The sequence below is a fragment of the Anser anser genome (assembly GCF_964211835.1).
Source record: "Anser anser genome assembly, chromosome: 1".
In the NCBI taxonomy this organism is placed as follows: Eukaryota; Metazoa; Chordata; class Aves; order Anseriformes; family Anatidae; genus Anser; species Anser anser.
In genome coordinates, this window is record NC_139720.1 from 206,199,256 (window position 1) to 206,221,199 (window position 21,944).

The following is a 21,944-nucleotide window of genomic DNA, read 5'->3' on the forward strand; positions in this document are numbered from 1 at the left end:
CCTTTTAGCTACTAAAATGTTATGCGCATCCAGGGCTTTGTAGTCCTGCAATATATCCCTAACTGCTAGACTGGCAGTTAGTGTTTCATGGCAGCTCAGACTGCTCAGAGAATAGTGGCAAGGACGAGCAGCTATTTGTTATTATCCAGCCTTTTCAGTTTCATGACAGTTGGGGTCTTCTGGCTCCTGCTCAGAAAGCGAGATAAATGTGAAGCTTCTGCAAGTGTGACAGTATCTTCAGTCAGTGATGAATAAACAGGAATAATAAACAGAAATAATAAGCTAAGAAAAAAAGTATAAAGATTGCAACACAACTGAATAAAGGTCTGAATAAACTGAAGGTTATGGAACTGAATAGAACGAAGGGTATGGAACATGTCTAAAAACTAATGCTAACAGTAACTTTTTTATGCTTTAGAGATCTATATTTTTAAAAACAATTGTGTTTAAACCACCTCAAATATCAACAGATTCAACCTGTACTTACACTTGGATTCCTGAAACATACTTTTTACTAAAATAAGAGCGTAAAATATGTTATTATGTCAATATTTTGGTTTTGCACCCAACAACTGAAAGCCCAAAATAACAGGCAGCTTCCCCACCTCTTCCCTTGCCCAAAATAAAAGAATTCCAAATGCTCTGGAATACAATAAAATATATGTTTTTCATTATGATTTTCTTACACTCTCAGTTTCAAAATAAAAACTTTCTAAACACTGAGCCTGGGAAATTAAGTGTGGAATCTGAAATCATATTGCACTGTTACACACTACTGTACACCTTAATAGATCTCAAAGAAATTTAGGAACGTAGCAAGTATTTCTAAATCTGCTTTGGTGAAACCAAGGAACAGACAGGGTTATTTTTCATATGGGGCACTGTGAGCAAACCAGAACTCAGAAGTTATTTCAGAAAAATTTGCATTTTTTCTGAAAATACACAGTTTTGCCTCGGATCAGCCACGATGTTGTGCATTTTATGTAAATTTACCAGTAATAAGGACTTAGAAATAAGTTGACAATTCTGTTAATTAGTCATGCTGTAGATTATCACTGCTAAACACAGTCAAAATAAAAATAATATAGAATCTGTATGTCCAAAATGCCATTTGATGGTAGTACAATAATCAGATATAAATGAATATAGATGTCAAGCTTGGTTTAGTAAATTGACCAGTTAACAAGTTCCCTTTTCTGGGACTTTACTGCTTAACAGCAGTTAAGCACATCTAAAAATCCAATAAACATGCGCTATGCTAAACTACTGCTGTGAATGCTATGAAACCACAAACCTAATTCAAATTATTTAATTTTCAGAGGTGATAAACTAGAGAACCCTTCTACTTTTATTCCAAAATCAATTTTGCTATTGATCTCACTGAAAAAAAAAAAAAAGGAGGTCTTATACAAGGTTCTATTATTAAATGGAATAGAAAGACTGTGAATAATCTTACAAGAAGAAATCCACAACTTCATATCAGCCTCAAATAATATACAAAAAAATCAACAGAAAATAAATGAGAAAAATTGAAAGATCTGGTCCAAAAAGCATTTTCATTATAGTTTCCATAGAACTGATATTTCAGAAAGTTAGTCACAATTTGAATTTTGCAAAAGAAAGCAGAAAAAAATCACTGTTTAAATCACCCGTTAAATCTCTAAAAGCATGGTTTATGCACATATCTACAGGTGGAGAAGATTCATAGCTGATCAGATTATATTCAAGTAGAATAAGCCTATATGCTACACTAGAAAACTGATAAGCATATATCTGATAAGTAAAAAGTTCATTGCTACAGTTAAGAATTGACAAAGTAAATGCCAAGATTTTGTTAGCAAAGCAGTTCTTACTTTATTTAATATATATATATATATACATCCATGAGAGGATTCAAACGTTGAATATTTAAAGACTTTTGCTAGCAAGGAAGAGAATGAGGAACCAAAGCCTATGTTGTTAAACCAGTGCAAATCTAGATTTACCCTAACGTATCTGACAACAGAATTTCGTTCCACTTATCTAACTCTTATTTTAATGAGTTCCAGTCTATCACAAGTAACTGCCCATCCATAACCACAAGCTTAAGAAGCCCCTAAACCGCTGATTGCAAGAAAGATATTCCAAGGGAAATATCACTCTGTGCTTGATGAGTTACCACGCTTTATCTCTAAATATCAGCTGCAGACCTCTATCAGCTGCAGAGCTACAGAAATCCTTTGGGAATTTCGTTTTATCTGCTACGGCCACTCTACAGTTTTATGAACCATCTAAATAAAGCAAGTCTGCTGATGTCAAATGTGACATAAATTGGTTCATTAGCAAACGGGCCTGGACTGAGCTTACAATTAAAGGCTCAACTGTGCAGACATGCAGCAGATCACCACCCACAATCCTGTTTCACAGTAACGGGTGAAATCCAGGTAGATTACAAATTCTCTGGTGAGTTGTTCACCCAACTTTCTAACAGAGCTTAATCTTTAAATACTAGCTATTTGTGTGTCATGCTTTTTCCTATCATGTTTATCCAGTAGCAGTGACCAACACAGGATGGTAGTAGAGAAGAGGGGTGACAGTGAATCATTTTCAAGTTTTTAAGTGCGATATTACATGATAGTATTTCCTGTAACAACAGACGACTGGATTCAGTCTCCTACTGTTTATTTCCTGTCCTTCAGTGCAGTATTGCCATTCTGCTACTGTCACAACATTTAAATCTTTCTAGGTGGCTATCCAGTGTTAGAAATCACTGCCCTTCCCTCTTGGATGGCTTCCCTGGTAACCTATTCCACAATGACAGCGGAATAGACAAACAGTTTGAAAACGGGAAATGTTTGTCCAAATACAAACATTCCTCTCTAAGGAGTCAGGACAGAGCAGGGAAGAAGGCGATGTGAGGGGTCTCCTGTGGGTGAAAACAGAGCCCCAAACTAGAGTGCTGCCTCCCCCCTTCCCCTCCCAGTTAATGCAAGGCCCAGCCTTCACTGAGGAAAGCCCAGGCTGGTACCATGCCAGTGAGAGGAGCACCACCACAGCCAGACTGAGGTGCAGGTGGCACGGCAAGAAAGGGTAGGTGTTGAACAGCAATGGGTTCAGATTATCTGGGGACAAGGATGGAGAGCTATTTATGTAGCAGAGATCTGTGGAGCTGGGGTAAGCTCAGGTGCCAGAGGCATGAAGGAGGTATTGAAAAGTCTGTATAAAAATACATATACATAGTATGGATCTGTGGGAGGGAAAACTTCAGGCTTTCTCTGGTTTTGCTTATTCTTTAATTATACCATATCCTGTTTTAGATGCTTCTACCATGGATTAAAGACAATTCAAAGGAATACAGAACGTGTAGCCTCTAAATGTAGCTGGCCCTGAAGCTCAGTTCTCGGCAACAACGGTGACAGCAGAGCAGATTGCGGATCTGACGGCTCCTACACACCTCTCTCGTCCTGTTGCTCTACAGCTTGAGCACAGCCCCCAAGCTGAAGGTAAAAAACCGAGCCAAGAGGTGGTTCAGGCTGCCAAAACAATGCATCAAAAGCTTTTTCTGATGTTACTGCATTATCTATGATGGTAAATATTTGTTAAATGTCTCTTCCCTTTCCATAAAAGAATAACGGTGCTGTTCAGTCATCCAGTGCTTTGTTACAGAGCCGCAGGGTTGCTCCAAGAGCTGACCATGGCACAGTGAAGTGTTTTACAAAGATGTAGCATCACACTTGGGCTGACAGCTCTCCCATGGGCTAACTACCTTTGGCGCAGCACTTGTTCCAAACTGGAATGCTTGGCGTATCTCTATGCAGTGTAGTCGTGTTCTCCACTTCTCCCATCTTTCACCTCCCTCATTTCTAAAATGGAGATGATAGTTTTCCCAACTTCTTCACAAGGGTCTTGTGACAACAGATTGGTATCCTGAGATGCTCAGACTCTAAGGAAATACCATAAAGTACCCAAGGTAAGAAAGAAGAGATGGGCCTACAGTGGCTCAGATGAATATGTACAGTTGGAATGACTGAAAGGTCATGTCAGAATTCATAATTAATGTTAAACATTTCAAGCAAATATTTGTGACTTGGCATAACATGATGACACTTGATGGAAAAAATGCAGATGCCCACCCAGTAAAACTCACAGAGGCACGCTGGCCTGTAGAGATGTATACACAAGCTTGACTCAGACTGTAAGAGTCATCAGCAAACACGGCTGAGCCAACACCTTCGGGTTTTGGCAATGCTCACATCCCAGGAAGGGATGATACAGCTCAAGTCTGCTTGCATGGATAACTGAAGCTCTAATTTGCAAAACCCTGAAAGCACAGGATATTCAGACCTACACTTCATAGTCTTCCTGTAACACAAAACAGTTTATATGTTTTACAGGCACTTTCCCACTTATATTTCTTGCTTCCCTAGAGCACACAGAATAAATAAACAGAGCAAACAAATCCTAATTTGCATGACTGTTCCCAACTGAAAAAAAAAAAAAAAAAAAAAAGCCATACAACAGAGATATGAGTATTCTGAAGGGAACAGTAGTTTCCATCAGCCTTTGAAGAAGTTTTTTATATTCATTCCTTCAGAAATGCCTGTGCAACACCTCCATGAGGATGTCCCAGTCCCAGGGCAGGATTCCAGTGCTCACTTACAGTGCCATATGAGTGATACCAACAGAGCTGAAGGGACGCACCCCCCCACCCCCACCCCCAAGCACTTTGCAGGAGACATTTAGAACTTTGGGGGAATAAACCTTTGGAGAACACATTCACTAAAGTGGCTATTCACAGTCATTTATGTGATAAGGAGAGACCTTTACGTTTCTATAGCCCTGTAAGTGGAATTACACAGTATGTACTGAATGAATAACAGGACTTGCAATTTAAAGGTACAAATGAAAATGCCACTAAAACATGTGGTCTATGATGGTTAAATTGATTGTTTTTTTCATGGTATTAAGGAAAAATGTGGCTGGCATAATACAAGGTTATGTGAGATGCTGTAATACCTCTTTGGCCTAGGCTATGCCCTCATGCAAACCTGTATTCATTTGTATTTTGCATGGAAGTCAGTGGCAGTTCCACACACCTATAAAAGGACAGCTGTAATAAACATATATTGGGGTAGCCTAGAATGAAAGTCTCGTAGCTGAGTCTCTGGTGTAGGTCACCACTTTGCCAACACTGAGAAAGTCCCCTGTCATGGGTTCAGGCATCTGTACTGGAGATGGTCATCTATGTTTCCTTTACAATTAATCAAGAGAAGCACACCCTTCAGCAGCTCCGTTCATACCCTAAAAAACAGTGTAGAGATGAACTACAGCTCAAAATTGTTTATAGCTCTCCATTGACATAAACCTGGACAGATGAGTTTCACTTTCAGCATCTCTATAAAATATTGCCAAACAAGGTGTAGTTCCTGCCCTTTGTCTTCCACAACCAATTCAACCACAAGTTTCTTCTATAAATTTTTAGAGTGCCAGGCTCCTTGCTAAGGTGCAATTTCCAGATATCATTGTGGCAAGTTACTGACCCAGGAGTCACAGTCACGCTGTTTCACTTGAGCCACATTTCATCGGTTAGCTAAGTACACATGCCATTTCTTAATATATACAATTCATATGTTTGATTTCCTTGAAAAATTAAATCACTGCCTCCTCATATGCTGTAGAACATCTGAGAGAAAAATAATGAAAACGTTTTAGTTCACTTTACTGGGGACTAGAAATACTTCTAGGCAGTCATATTAATCATATTTGTGGGTTATCGCAGGGTGTAAACAAAGAGTGGAGCTAAGTTTGTTCTTGTATATATCTCCATAAATGCAGAATACTTGAAACACTTGTGTTTGACCTTAGCATGGAATTTCTCATGTCAGGAAAACATGGCTTGAGGGTAGCAACACCCCTGGGATATAGCCCTTAAGCTATGTATATGTTACCAGAAAAACTATACTCCGATTGTACTTCACATCTGGGAATAAAAATAATAAATACCATACAATTTGGATATGCACACTGTTTTCAGGCTTTAGTGACACTGCCAAAACATTGCCTGGATAAAACAGATCTTAAAGGAGAATTTTAAAAACATGCGTAGAAGAATATTAAGATTTGTTTAATACTCTCTGCTCATAAACCTCATGAGCTGCAAAAATTTTACGTAGCTAAAAAAAAAAAAGTTACCTTTCAAAAATTTCTATCGCAAAGATTAACAAGATTAACACCAAATTTTAGTTTAAAGAAAATTTCAGATTATAAATATTTTGTTCTCAGTTATGCACTGTTGCACTCGTGTGACTGGAAGTGCTGTAGCAACATCCTGGTGCTTCCCATAAAAAAAATAAAGCAATAAAGACAGCAAATATCATATACATAACGTGTGCTTAATGAGACTACTCATTATAAATAAGTCATGTGAAATGTTTCCTGATGATGAAGTCAAGCAACTATGTGGGTCAATCTGCAGATAATGGTTTTGTACAGCTTAATGTGTACCATACGATTTTTTTAAACTGATTTATCACCTCACCTAAAGGGTTTCTGAGCTTGTTTTGCAATTGTGAAACCCCTCCCTTGTTCCACTGGGATCACATTAACTGAAACTTGAGGAAGGGCCACATAGATCATAAATTAAGTATATATATTTCATTGTCAAGGAGCCATTACTTCTTTTTTAAATCTTCTTTCCTTTTTTTTTCCCCTAATCCTTGATGAACTAGAGGAGTAAAAGGCTCCTTTTGCCCTGTTTCTCTCAAATTTTGCTCCTGAGCCAGTCCCTTCTGTTAACACATACACTGCTAGCATCTGCCTCTATCTACCCAAGCATGAAGCATTTGCTGCCCTGCTGGGATGTGCTGCAGTTTGCTGCTAATCCAACACCACCTTACTTTAGCTGGAACTTTCCCCGCTGAATCCATAAATCAGATTACAACAGACACATCCTGGCTCTTCCTCACCGCCAGCTACAGCTCCCAGCAAGCAGAACAGCATCCTTTTCCCTAGGGAAGGCTGGGGGGGGTGCAAACGAGAAGGAAGACTCAGGGCTATTCAAGGTGAAGAGGGATTTAAGTGGCGATTTTAAAAAGCGGCTTAGTAGCTGGCAATTGGTGACAGCCTCGCAGCAGTGCGGCGTGCAGTCAGTAAACGGTGAAGAGGTGGAAAGCAAAGCGCCTTCAGCACTGGGCAAGGAGGGGTGCAGGAGTCCTGCGAATGATGAAGAGCTGCAGGAATACTGTGACCCAGCAGAAACACGCATGGTATTGCTTTAATACCTCCTCTAAAACCGACGCTGAGTTTTAGCACTCAAAATTTTCCATTACTATCAGCGTGGAGGTGAAAGACACGAGAACAGAGCATTGTATTAAGAGCTCAGTTTTCAAATATTTCACATATTAGCCATAAAAAACATTCCCCACCACCCGGATTGTCTATGGAATTTATTAGCCAAATGGGTTTTAATAGAAAAAGACTTAAAGCTCAGGGAGAGAGAGAGAGCCCCTGCAAAAGGCACTTTCTGGAGTGCAGAGCTATTTATTTATTTTATAGAGCACATCCACACGGGAGCGGAAGGGACACGGTTACAAGGCACAATGCGAAGTCCTGGGAGAGAGCCGAGCCTGGCCAAACAAAGCCATTTATTTGTTTTGTGTTTAAAGAGAGCAAGATTGATTTCAGAAATGATTCTTCCAGACTCAGAGCGTTAAAATAAAACAGAATATGCGTGTTTCAATATGTTCCCGCCTGGCTCCATTGTACAACAATGTCAGAACATTCTTTACATAGAGCACAACCACCAGAACTAACATACAGACATCTTCCAAAAGTATGAGTTTCTTTAAAATGACTGCTGTGAAGTAAGAATGCAAAACCCTTGATCAGTTTGAACCAGAAATGTTTACGGGCTGGCTCCCAGATCAGGATAAAATCAGATATTGTGCAGGGCATTAGCGCATTCCTGTCCCTCCAGTGTTCCCAATAAACTGGGAAGACGTAGCCAGAGTAACTTTATCCCCCATGAGCTGATCTATCCTATATAAACAGAACAATAATATCCTACACATGTACACAGGGCTCCGAAAGGAGTGACTTTTGCTCTCCTTGTGCTATGGATCTAGGTACGGGGAGGGCAGAGAGACTTCGGGCTCAGCTGCCGTGCAGGCTGTCAGCCAAAGCGTGTGCTAAATTCCCCCCAGTGCAGCACCTACATAAAGCTGCAGCCCGTGAGCTACTGCAGCATGCAATGTGATGTGAGGACCCTCGCCCAGGTTCCCCTATCCTCTAAGTCATTGTCCCCTTCTCCTGCACACTGAGGGGACAGCGAGCACTGAATGAGGCTCTGCAAAGCAGTGGCTTAGGGCATGCACCAAAACCATTGTCTTTTGTACCCCAGATGCCCCTTATGACTCTCTCTTGCTGTTGCTTAGTGGCAGATGACACCCCAAACGGGGCTATTGTGGTGGAAGGGGATATGGTAGGCCTGTGAGCTCTGCAGTGGGAAAAAAAACAAGCAGCAGCAATCTACTAATGCTGCAGGGTAACAGAAGGTGAATGTGCTGAATGCTGAGCTCAAGAAATCCTGTCAACAGGGTGGGAAGAAAAGACAACCGCAAGTATTTTCTGCAACACAGGTGCAGCCTGCGATCCTTCATTATCTTAGCATAATAAATCTAGCTAGCAAGCCACCCCAACAACAGGAAGGTTTTGTATGCTTAACAGCTATGCAGCGAAACTCCTTTTGGAGTATTTTATAATCAAACACTATGAATCCTTTGGAAGACATAACTAAAAGTGCAAGAGCAGACAAAGCCACCCTTAGGTAATTCCCTTGATTAAAACTCTCAGACTTAAAATGAATCTAATTAAGGACATTGTGAAGACACAGAAAGCCAGTGTTCACTTATGCCCTCTTTTGCGGATGGTGAGTTGCCAAACAGATCTGAGAACCTTAATTGCAGGAATATCAGCAAATTCAAAAAAAGATGGCAAATCAGGGACTGCAAAAGAGTCAGACTGTTACATAACAGCAGTTCTGCTGGATGTCCTGGTTCTTGCACTAGATGGCAAAGGCACTCTTGAGAGGACACAGTGCTTTTTATAAAAACTGCTGAGAAAGGAGAGAAAAACCTCACCCATACTCATGACATCAGGGGTGATGCAGCCAGCAAAACTGATGAAAGAGGATACCCTTTCTACCATTCTGCTTAACATTCCTTGTTTGAGAGCTTCCTACACTGCTCTTGAGAGGCATCCAAACACACACTGTGGGCATTGCAAGGAGTTGTCACAGCTGGCCAGGGTCTGGCTCTTTTTTGGATCCCACCATCCGTCCGTAGCATCTAATATGCTCTGTTTGATCACTGGAAAAAATAATTTCATTAAGTGGCTTCCTATTAGAATGCTGACATTTTGCAGACATTCTTCTCAGATAAAAGCAAGGAAGATAAAAAATACTTCTGAAATCAGATAGTGAAAAACACCACCGAAGAGAAGTCTGATTTCATTTTCCCCAATTGTTTGCATTAGACTCCCAAGAAAATAAATCCACTGAAACATGGTAAGAAATGCTTACAAATGCCTGACACAAATAAGGTAGGCAGAAAAATCTGTTTGGCCACACAGAAATTGGTTTGATGAAAAACAAACAAACCAAAAAAAAAAAAAAGGGGGGGTGGGGAAGTGACTTGTGAACTACAGATTCTTTGTGGGTTATTGCTGAGCTCCTTCACTCCATTCAGCATCCATAATAAATACAGATGGAAGCAACCTCCAAGCAGGCAATTACTTCAAGGACCGCATGTTGAATTCTACATTAAAAAATAGTAAAAAAGATAAATAGCAATCAAGTGAATGGTTGAACTGTATTTTAATAGTGAATTGGTTTGTTTTTTTCCCACTATAACAGCTTAAAAATAGCACTGCTTGGAGTTATTCCTATCTTAGATGACTTCTAGTGTTAACAAAGACAACAAAGCTTGATCCTCGGTTTACCATTTTTTGTGATAATACACAAACATGCAAGATAGCAGGTCTATCAAAATTACCTATGCATGCACACGTATCTGATGTAACAAAACAACCAAAGAATAAATCTAAATGACTTTATTTTTGATGGTTTAAGAAAGAAATATTCTAAAAACTACCCAGTTGGCAATAAAAATTATTTTACTTATGAAAGCGTTTAAAGTCACTACCAGAAAAGTCAGTTCTTGGTGTTAATGAAAATCACTGAGTGCAACTGCTCCTGACCTTAATCATTTTTGCTATCAAATACCCAGTGTACTTCCATTTCTGAAAGTACCATGCTGCCATACTTGGGCTCATGTCACAGCCCTCTCAATACAAACAAAAACAACAAAGCCACATTGCCAAGTCAATCCAAATCCTTTGAGGATGTAAATTAGTAATTAGGAAGACCTACCAATTGGTCACCGGGCTGGATCCTCAGTAAAAGTCTGTTTAGCTCAATGGTTCAACCAATACATTTAAATGAGTCTATTTTCATATATAGATCAACAGTGATATCATTATTTTTAACATAACGTAAGTACGACCAAAAACACAGGGTTTGCAACCACTTGCAAGATTAGGTAGAGACTGAGGGAGGGCAAAAACTGAAATTTGTTTCTCGTTCATCTACTCATAAAAGGTGATAAGTTGATAGCTGAGAACCAACATCACGCCGTGGTCCAGAGCCAAAGAAAATGTCAACTAACTCCTGCCAACCCCTCAGCTGAGATAAATCATCATAGCTCTGTTAGTCAGCCCTCTACTCTAACTTCCAACATCCAAGGATTTGGCTCTATCTACTATGTATATTCAGACAAGATATAAATCAATGCAGTGTCAGCTTGACCGCAGTTTCTTTTTTCTCTTCAAATATTACCGTGTCCTTGATGGTTAAAAACAAATCTCACTGAAGTCATCTAATTGGCAGGAGGAGGAAAGCATTTACAAAGGTCATCTCCTATAAATCCAGCAGGCTAAATTTTACTCGCAGCCCACCATCCCCAAAGTTACCTACATCGGGGTAACTTTCCCACTTATTAGTCCTAAGCACTTAGGATTGCCGGTCCTTCTTTCATGAGAACATGGAAAAGAAAAGCTGCATCTCCCTTTCCTTGTGTCACCACCTGAGCCTGGGGACAGGCTGGTGCTTTAAACATCAGTTATTTCTGGCAGACCCTGCAGGAGCTTATGAATGAATTCCCACAAACTGTGCCCATGATAGGGCAAAACTAGCAGGCTGCTAGTCATCACACGCAGCTGGAGCACAGTTGGAGCAATCAGCAGTAACTCCACGCTCCCCCTGAGCTGGACACCACCAACAACCATGCCACGCCTGCCCCGTTGCTCCACATGGAAAGAATTAAATTTCGGAAGAGCATGAACTTTTGAAGAAGCCCTGCTAAGCCCATACCCAACATTTCAACAGCTCAGGCTTCCCGCGGAGTTTGGTCTGGCATCAGGACTCGTTTCTGTTCTTTCTCAAATGCGCTTAGTATTGAAATTTTACCTGACAGGGCTGCTCCAAACACAGAGACTTACCATTCAGTCTCTCAAAGCTTTGGATTAAAAGGCTCAAACTTACGGTAGAGTGCTGAATGGGTATCCAGGCAGGTGTTTCGACTGAGCATTTGTGGGATGGGCATCTGCCATGGCTCTGCTGCAAATAAGTGAAAATGGCATTATGCACAACACAGTACGTGCTGCAACAGGCACGATGGGCTCCATTCCAGATGGAGCATCTAGGAGTTTGCCAGTGCCCATTAGACCTCACAAAGTCATTTTTCCACCATTATAGAAGATCTGCAGCTCACTGGATCACAAAAAGCCTTGGGGTTGACCCGTTAATTTTGCTTTGAACTTCGCAGTTGTGTGGGTGAACGCAACCTTCATCCACTCTCAACCCCAAGCACCTGCCATTTGGCTTTTCTCCACACTGGAGGATTCAGGGAACAACAGCAGAGCTTTAAGCAGCAGGTAAAAAACAGCTTTTTTTCCCCCGTTTCATGACAGGCTGCATTTTTGCATCATGCATCCCCTTTGAAGCAGTGATAGCTGCAGCCTGAACCACCCCAGAGCTATTTTGCAGCAGGAGAAAATCTGTCCCAAATTCTCAGGGTGTGTGTTTCTTTGTTGAGCAGAACACACTGATTGTTCCCCAGATTGACCCCTGGAGGACAAAGAGGAGGAGAAAAGTGCAAGACTCCTGCAGTTCCCTGAAACTTAGCAGAACCAAAAGAGTGAGGGGTTAATTTGAAGTCTAATGTTCCACATGGCAGTGCAAGATGCTACCATCAGGCCTTCAGGCTGATCTTCCTGTAATTTCCCTTGCATTTGCAGTGATTCAATTACATTTTCACAAAGGTTTGGAGCCCATCAGAACAAATTGCACAGCAGATTGGGTCAGAGTCCCTGAAGAAAAGTTCAGAATAAATTCTGGTGTCTGCCACCATTACTCTCAGCATTTCACAAAAGAGTCAAACTATTATTTAGCTGCATGAATTGGAGGACTCCTGTAATTATGTGTGTTCCTGAAGCTGGACATGACAAGAAGGAGAAAAAAAAAAAAAAGAAAAGAAAAGAAAAAGAAATTATTTTTTATTTTCCTTTAAGACAGGTATATTGCAAGCAACTACAATACACCTTTCTTTTCCCCATGCTGAGAGCAAAGGAGAGCAACCTCTGCACACAGGACTGATGAGGCTTCACCCTATTTTCAATTTTGAGTCTGGTTTGAGAACATTAACTAGCCAAGCCTAGTAGTGCTTTCTTCTTTATCTCCAAAAAGTGAACACTTGTAAAGCATTGCAAAAACTGTCCATATCAGTTTCAGCTTTGTATTCCCCAAACCTTAAAAACTTTTGTATTTTCACTTAGACAACTTTAGGAATATGCAAAAAGGCATAGCTAGAAAGCAAGAAGCATTGTACCTTTAGATGAAAGTTTGGAAAGTCTTGCTTAAAAGGATTTGAAAAAGTCACTGGTATCATGGCAGCAATATCCTGTGGGTGGGTGTTATCTCCTGTAATGAAGGGATGAATACTACAGCAAACTAAGTAATCCTATCGAAATAATAAAACTATTAATAAATTTTGATCAAAAGGCTGCATAAATTACTGCCAATTATTATTTTTCTTTCTTTTTTTAACAACTGAAGAGTCTTCAGTCCAAGGCCAAGACAAAGGTAAGAAAATTAATAATTTGCTTTGGACAGGAAACATTTTTCTGACTGAAAAGTCTGATCTTACAAACTCAGGTAACCAGGTATATAAAATGATTGTCAGGAAACTCCTTAAAAAGACTCCTCACATTCTTAAAGAGGACACATCTGCAAAATAAAAGGCCAGGACCTCATAGCAGGGGGAAGCAACACTCTGTAAATATTCCTGACTTTGAGATCACTCCCAAATTGTCCCAAGACCCAGAATCACAAGACATGCTTCATATTCAAAGGCCAGAGGGACAGATGTAATGAGAATTGCTCAAAGGCAACAGCTCCCAGTTTTCCAGCACAAGGCCTGGGCTGAGCATGCAGCTGGGCTGCAGGGTGACCGCAGGGCTTGGCCCTTCATGGCTGGATATTTAAATTATTGTCCTGATAACATGACATTGCACTGGAATTGTCTGAGAAATGCATGTAGCTCAAGGACTGGGACAGAGCACTTATCCCCTCCAAAATTTTCTTTTTTCATCTTTTTTAAATTACAGCTGATTTCCTATTTGAACGGTCAATACTTTTTGTATTTTGTTTAAAAACAATGCTTTTCATACTTTTTGTATCTTCCATCCTCACCCAGTTGAAACAAGAAATAAGGTTGAATATCAGGTGCTAATAATGCTCTCCTGCATAAAAGTGTTCAATTTTACCTTTTTTTTCTTTTTTTTAATCAGCCACAAGCTCCAACATGTTGCACCTTACTGACACCAACTATGGAACAATTTACCCAAAAGGTCAACACTGCATAAGGTATTCTGCAAGCACAGGTAATACAAGTAAGTGTAGGAATAAATACAATGGGAAATATTTGTATGCTGCAAAAGGGACTAACTCCATTCGATTATTATTGCTAATATTTTCACCAGCTTAGGAATTTAGTGAGGACTATAATAGTATAGCAAGGACTAGAGTGTAGTAAGGACTATAAATCCTGGTCCAACATTACACTAGAAAGTTAAAAATCAAAAAAGAGATGAAAATCCATCATTGGAAATCATCTTTTTTTCAGCCAATCTTCAGAGGAGTACAGTAGTGTGCTTTTCATGTTTACTAATATTTTTATGCAAAAGAAATGTGTCTTGCTTTGCTGTTGGGGAAAATACGTTCCAATAAAAGAGTTCTCCATCTGAAATGGAAACAGATGCTTCTTCTCCATAGCTTACAAATGAGTGATTTCCAGAGTCTTCTTTTACTCCTTTTCTTTGAGGATACTTGGCCTCCTGCACTACTTCACCCTTGAGACAACTCTGTCATAGTGACAGACAGAGTTATCCAGGCATAAGCTTTATCACAGTTCCATGCAATCAAAGCTTTCAAAATATGCAGTAAGATCTCAGCTTGTGTAATTTTTGTATAAAGAGACTTGGGGACACAGAAAGATAAATCCACTCTCATTGATGAATTCTGTATCAGTCACCAGTCGTCTGGTGGTTGTTTTTTTGTTTGTTTGTTTGTTTGTTTGTTTGCTTTTCCTGGGTTGATGCTCTAAATCCTTGATAAATTGCATAGCAATAAAACAGTCAGGAAGCAACGAAGCTATGACCAAAGCCAGACAGAGATGCTAACCCCCAGTCAGCCGGTGCAATCCCTTCTCTGGAGGCACTGTTACATGTAATTCCCCAAACGACACGTTTATCAAGCATCCAGAAATTCAGACCACATAGGTAACAAGTAGACAGAAAGTACCAATTTCAGAAGCCAAAACCAAGGCTTCAAGACCTTCGGAGTCTTTGAGCCAAACATTCACCTTCCTATCATGCAGCCTTAAGCAAGCTTCTTTCCTACATGCTTATCTCAGCCAAGTGTTGAAATAACTGACTACTATTAGCACTGGTTAGAAACATCAGTATGACGTATCTTACGTATACATTAATATAATGCAGAGCAGTAGCGTTACTGCCTGGAAAAGTCCCTCTGACTTTTCTGCATGGAAATATTGAATCCAGAAGGGGTAAAGGTGAGAGTTTTGTGGCATTACTGCAGAGGTTGCTGGTGACAGAGATGCATTTGCGTGTTAGCAGGCTCTGGGGAAGATTTCAAGGATGTGGATGTTACATGGATCAACTGTAGCAGTTTCTGGGGGAATATGGTGGACAAAAAGCGCATGTATACATAGATTATTGCCACTGTCCCACAGGCAGGGAGAGATTACATGTACCATCAATACTAAATTTTGAAGGCCAAATATTGCCTAACATGATTGTGGCCAGAGACACATTTGGAGACAGATCTTAGGTCAGCTGAAAGATGTGACAAAAGACAGAGAGGATATTTAGGAATATTTTATCTGTTCAAGGTTTATTCGGGGCTTTCTGAACTGCAGCACTCTTTAAGATCTGACTTCAAACTCTACCTCAGAGAAGATATTGGTGATCAGCCAAAAGCCGTCACAGGTGAGATTTCCTTTGTATCCACTAGAACATCCAAGAATATGATTTGCAAATTACAGTCCTCAAATCAAAGTCAAGTCCTTGAGTGAGGTCTCCAGTAACAAAAGAGTTGGCTGAAGTCAAACTCAGTGGAAGATATTTATCTACTCCTACACAGCCTGACAAATTGCCTTCTCTGATGCAGATGATTCTCCAGGGAAATGAAAACTGTAGAACTCAGCTAGAGGTCTCAGATTGGGTAAAATATAATCATATACTTGGCAATACCCCTGACCTAATGATTCCCTCATAAATAACTATTTTCTTCTCCTTGACTGCACACATCCTCTCATTTTTCAGAAGTCTCGCATTAGGTGAAGGGAGACAGAAGGAAATTTGCATGGTAGTAGTGAACAGATTAAAACACAGAAGAAATACCTGTTTATGTTGCAGATGCATGCCAGGAGACCCATCTTTTCTGCTTTTAGTGGTCTCTTGGACATTGCAAAGAATCCGTTTGGTCAGCTCCAGCTATCTGAAATGCTTAAAAATGCTGCTCACCTCGGCACTAGGAAATTATCTTCCCACCTCCAGCCAGGCCCTCAGAATATTAGAGAAGGGGCTGGCTAAGGATATATAGCTCTGCTATCATTAGGAAACGTTATCATTAATTGAGGCAGGATCGGGCTTTCTAATTTTCTTTGTCTTGCTCAGTATCTTCTACCTTTCCTTACGTGTGCAGCTCTCCGCTGCTGTGCAGTAATATTAAGCCCTAACCATATCTGCCTGAGCAGTTAATTGAACATTTTCTTTTCTCAGTTTATAGAGCTGTTCATAGATTTATGAAACAAATCACCCTTCTTTTTTCATAGTTAAAACCAATCTCAATAAAGACATCTCTCTGAGATCAGCAAATTATAATCTAATGAAATCTATTGAAAATTTCAGTTGCACTAAACAAGGTCAATGCTCAGAAGAAACGAAATGTCATTCAGAAATGAAGATCAAAGTAATTCCCTTCTATTCCTGCTGCTACCATAGAGACCAAGGGAGGGGGAAGAGGGAGAAGAAGAGATTTAACAGACTTAATTCTTACTGAAATTTATAATTAACTACAAGGGAAAAGGGACAATTATCATATTTCTAAAGAATAAAGGAGAAAAAAGTTGAGCTTTTGACAAGATATAATTACAAGACATTGCATATGCAATGCACATTGGTTTGTTCTGTGTAATTTTCTTGAGACTCCCCCCTAAAAAAAATGATTTTTTTTCTAGAAAAGACAACACGTGTCTCATCAGTTTACATTCATAATGTTTGAAATCCAAAAGCTAGCGGCTTACAGCAATTGTTCCAAAATTTACCATTGGTAAATAAAGATTTGAAATAAATACTGAGTTACACTCCCCATCTGTCAGACATCTACGAGTATATTCTCCAGCTAAGATAAATGGTAATCAATGAAAAGGGTCTTCCTGCGCTTCTAAGTCTGTGCAGTTTAACCAGCAGCCAACCCACAGTCATCAAAGCTGTCCTCAAGCACCACTTAAGAGTGGAGTTTACTAAATGACATGTAAATTGCATGGATTCAGCACTATCACACTTTTAAGGTCTGGCAGGAAAACACCACAGTTTGAAGTGCTCATCAGTACCTAATAATGACTATAGAAAAAAAAAAAAAAAGATTTTGATTTTAGCTAAATGTGAATCTCTGGGGGGGAAATCATTATGTTGCCTTTGTGTCTGATTTGTTAGAGCCTGGAAATTCAGCACAAAAAACTTAGCTACCCAATTTATGATTTGAAACTGCAATGATTCAAAGCCTGAAGTCTTGCAAAGAAAAAACAACAAATGTTGCCCAGATCTATTTAGCACTATTAACAATATGCGGGCACATAGAAATGTGGTAATTTTTTTGTTTCATATCCAGCTAAATTTAAATCAGATCCTCATGTAATGCAGCAATTTCGCAGCTCTGCTGGTTTTGGTAAGATTATAACAACACCTGAGGCACCAGTTCAAGCTGAGTATTTATACTTTGCTTTATCATTTCCTAATTTGGGGACTGACTCTACAAACAGCCTCTCAGACACACACAATTGATCCCTTAGTCCTATAGAAAAAGCTGAACCTCACTAAGTATATACCTTTTTAAATCCCTATATAGAGTTTAGATAATACAACGTAACTGGGGGAGGGAGCGGCGGGGGAGGGAAGAAGGCCTCTTTTCTTCAGCGAGACCTGTTTCAAAAGCACTTTGGCATAAATAAATATTCTATTTGCATTAACTTTACGCCACCATAATCAATAATCCAACTTAACCTCAGTATTGACTCACCTCTGCAAAGTGAGACCAACAGCTGGCACGTAGCATGTGAGCCAGCTCTCCACCTCCAGCAGATGACCTGACCAGATTTACCATTCTGGCCTTCTGAGAGCATCTTGGGACTGGTTTTGCTGCTCTAAATTAGAGATCATGGAACAGTGAGGTCCCTCCTGCGGTGCCACCTCCATGTTGTTCCATTCCTCAGCCAAGTTCTAAAAATACCCCTTAATTCTACCGGTTTGGCACTGGGAGTGGATTGTGTTGGCTAAATGCTGAACAAGAGTTTCCCCCTTACTTAGGGAATCCACAGTGTCCTACTGGGACACAAAATCTATCTTTTCCAAGCATGGAATGCTATCAACAAGGATTTGTAATGATATGCTGAATGCAGACTGGCAGTTTCAAAATCAACGAGCCCAGCCACAGCAGCTCTTCAGTCAGATTTACAGTGATGCTGTTGAGCAGGATGAGTTCTGAATTTTGCCTTGTCTTTTATGTTGGGACTACAGGGAAGGGAAAGCTAGTGCTAACAAAAAGATAAGGTACATGTTTTACAGCCTTTCTCTGTTTTACTGCTAGCTTCATGCTGCCAAGCAGAGTGATGAATGTGTGGAGCAGAAGGGACCTACAGAAGACTCATACACAAGGTTTGTGCTAGACATTGATCCCGTACTTGAGAATAGTGGCTTATTCTCCATGACCATTGCTTGTATTGAGACTTCTGCTCACACATCTGTCAGTTTTGCCTTAAGTGCATACATTGGTCTCCCTGGTTCTAAATATATCGCCAGACGAGCAGAAGAAAATAGAATAGACAGATGTTGCTGGCTCCTGGCAACATTGCCAGTCAGAATTGAATATGTTCAACCTTGGTATGGCTTAGCAACATAACCGTATGACCCTTCTTCCCAGGGCCATCACAAAACATATTTTTTCACCATCCATCCTTATTTCATTCTTTTAAATGCTTGAATTAAATTCTTAGAAAAGGTGCTTGGAGGACAGCCATGAAGAGGAAAATATTGTAGACTAAAACATTTTTTTTAAAAAAGAAAGATAAAAAGAAAAAAATCTTCTTCATTAATGCAATGTACTGTCTTTCATTAACTGTAAATAAATAATTTTTTTTCCCCTCACATGAATAATCACTTTTTCATTTAGTTTTCTGGTCCCACAGAAGTCAGCCACGCTTGAATTAAATATGGAACCTGTCCAGTGCATAATGCAGCTTAAACCTCCACAGAGTTACATGGAAGCTGGCAACAAGAATCTCAAAAGAGTATTTTTTGCAGAATTTTCAATATTTTGATGATGAAAAATAATTTTTGTAGCTAACAAAACCAACAAGGTCAAATTAGGCATTCAGGCTTGGTCCGAAGGCAACCAGTTCCCTGGTGTACAAGCCAGGGGGTACAATTCAGGAGTTAGGCAACAAACAAGCGGCTTGGGTTTTCTGAATAAATTGGGGCTATTTTATTTAGTATCCAGTCATGAGTCATTAGTGTGCACTGGTTTCATCTTTGTAAGCTCTTCTCAACACACAGAAACATTCAGGTACTAAAATCTGGAGTTTTAATCAAATCTAGATTGCCCGGGAAATTTTAAAATCTCTGACATAGGAGAAGGTTTTTAGCTACCAAGGTTTTAGTGACCAAGGACTGAATGGCAACTTGTGGTATTATTTAATTCTCCTTTTTTGTGGTGCTGTGATCGCCAGTTGCAAGTATCAAAAACCCTGAACCTGACACCTGAGTCATGAGGTTTCAAAAATAAAAATACATTTTGGTTTACCTTCATTTGCTTTCTGACTTTTAAACCTTTAGCGTTTCCTTCTTTGAGATCTCCTTTGGAACAATGAGGGCCAGAAAGATGTAAAATTTTTTGTCACTGAAAGCTGATCATCTTTTCTAAGTCACCTGACACCAAGAGCTGGGGGTTTCAGCAAAACAATCTGTATTATAGAGAAGCTTGTCTGGCAACACAGAACTACCTGTTCTATTTTTCACCAACTGCAGCTACTGCTGTACTCATAACACTGCAAAGGGCAGAAGGATGAGAGAACTGACGGCCAGGGGAAGGGACAGCATGTTGCCTCTGACTGTTGGGCGGCACAGTGGGAATGTTCTTCCTTTCCAAAACCTCCTGGTACTCCCATAGGGATGGAGTCTTGACCTGAACTTTTATTTATACTGAATTCCTGCAAATGATAAAATACTGCCACAAAATAATGTGCATTATGCAACAGGAAAAGAAAGAATCTATATTGGGAATATGATAAATTAAAACAAACTAGGAGCCCATAAGAAGTCCTCTTTGACTGAGTCAGCATTTCCAAAGTCCTGGGTGCAGAAATGCCTGGAAACATGAAATCAAAATGGAGAGAAAGAATCTGTACAAATTAATATCTTATATCTTTCTTAATCATAGCCTACATTTTGGCTGAAAAAATAATGTCAGGAGGATTTAAGGTTTGGGGATGTACATCAGAAATTAATTTTATTAGATGGCATCTATAGAGTTCAAAACAGGATCTTTGGATCCCTTGTGCATGATCTACAAGGGCATATTCACCCCACCACAACATTTATGTCATTTTCTACAGGCTGGAAATACTGCAAATTCCAGAGTAAATTTAATGACCACGTGTTACAAATGTCAACTTTTTAAACAGTGTTCATCTTTTGCAGTTTAAATAGCATTCATCTTTTACTCCCTTTTTATTATTTATAACATGTGAAGAATAAAACTGATATATTTACTCCCTCTTAACATTAAGATCCACTTTTCCAAGAATGAGAGTGGCAAGTATTTACACAAATCAGACAAATGGATATTTAAATAAGGACAATTAACAGATCTGAGACCAAAAATAGTCAGACTGCTGTTCTGTAGAATTCATATTTATTGAAGTAAATTTTAAAATGAATCTAAAATAGTCTGAAAAACAAAAAAATCTTCTGTCATTATACTGCTGAAAACTTGTATAAACTGATGCTATAAAAATTTTGTAGGCTTAATGGAAATAGGGTTACTCTAATGCACAATAAAGTAAGTAAGAGCAGATTATGGATCAATATAATATAATGTCAATGGTGCAGCTATTTAAATATGGCACCAAAGCAAGATGAGGAAATCAACTGTAATTTCTTTGGCTTCAAGCCTTTGTAATATGAAAGTGTTCTGAAACGAGATATTTGCCATTATTCAGATCATTTATATACGTTAATATGGTGTTCCCACACACATCCAAATAGCAGGTCAGCTACAACTGACAATCCTATCTCATTCCAACACCAAAGTTGGCAGCAAAGACTGAATATCTGGAGTTGAATATTTGAGGCTCATACGCTTGACTTTCAGAATCATTTTGGCCATTTAGTAGCAAATCCGTGAGACTGAAAAGCTGGGAGGAAAAATACTCTGGATAGTTGGAGCTGGGTTCCCTGCTCAGAGCAGCAACAGTAGTGAGGTGATGGTGAGCCTACATTTGTTATTGATCAGAAGACCTTGGGAAATTGTTCAATGCAAACATTCAGTGTCAATTCATTAAATAAATAAAGATATATCTCCTGTTATTAAAAAAGAAAAAAAAAATCGATCTTTAAGTAGACTCATTCTCCTGTCCCCAGTCCTCCTTGCCAAGCTCTCAAGGCCAAGGATGGTTGCAACTACAGGTCCACACCACACCACCAGAGACCCAGAAGTAGGGTTAATTGCAACTTTCTTTTTCTACCTTCTTGCTTATTTTCAATTACAAACAAATGTCAAGGAGTGTAAGTCAGATGCTTAACACAAGCCTGCATCCAGGCTTTTCTCAGTGGTGCTACACCATTGCTGCTGAGTGCTTTTCACTGGTATCACACCAAGGGGCACTTACAGGAACCTCCACTCTGCTCCAGGGCAGGTTGGAGATGCTGTCTTAGATCCATCACGGTTTGCAGGAACCAGAAGGACCTGGAAAGGCCCAGAAAGAACAAAAAACAGCAGGAGGTGAATGAGGCCACAGAAGGAGCATAAGGAGCATATGCTCCTTCTGTGGCCT

The 21,944-nt window shown here is 39.7% G+C and overlaps 1 protein-coding gene across 28 annotated transcripts in view; it reads right to left on the bottom strand.

The window, feature by feature from the left end:
* Positions 1 to 21,944, bottom strand: part of DLG2 (discs large MAGUK scaffold protein 2) — a 1,058,052-nt gene that overhangs the window by 873,454 nt on the left and 162,654 nt on the right. For 19 of the 28 annotated variants that reach the window (XM_083797000.1, XM_083796967.1, XM_083797011.1 and 16 more), the window contains one exon: positions 11,576 to 11,650. The exons of the other annotated variants lie outside the window; for them this stretch is intronic. In XM_083797000.1, the coding sequence (XP_083653126.1) occupies positions 11,576 to 11,650 (75 nt within the window). The remainder of the gene's footprint in view (positions 1 to 11,575; positions 11,651 to 21,944) is intronic. 28 annotated transcript variants of the gene reach the window in all.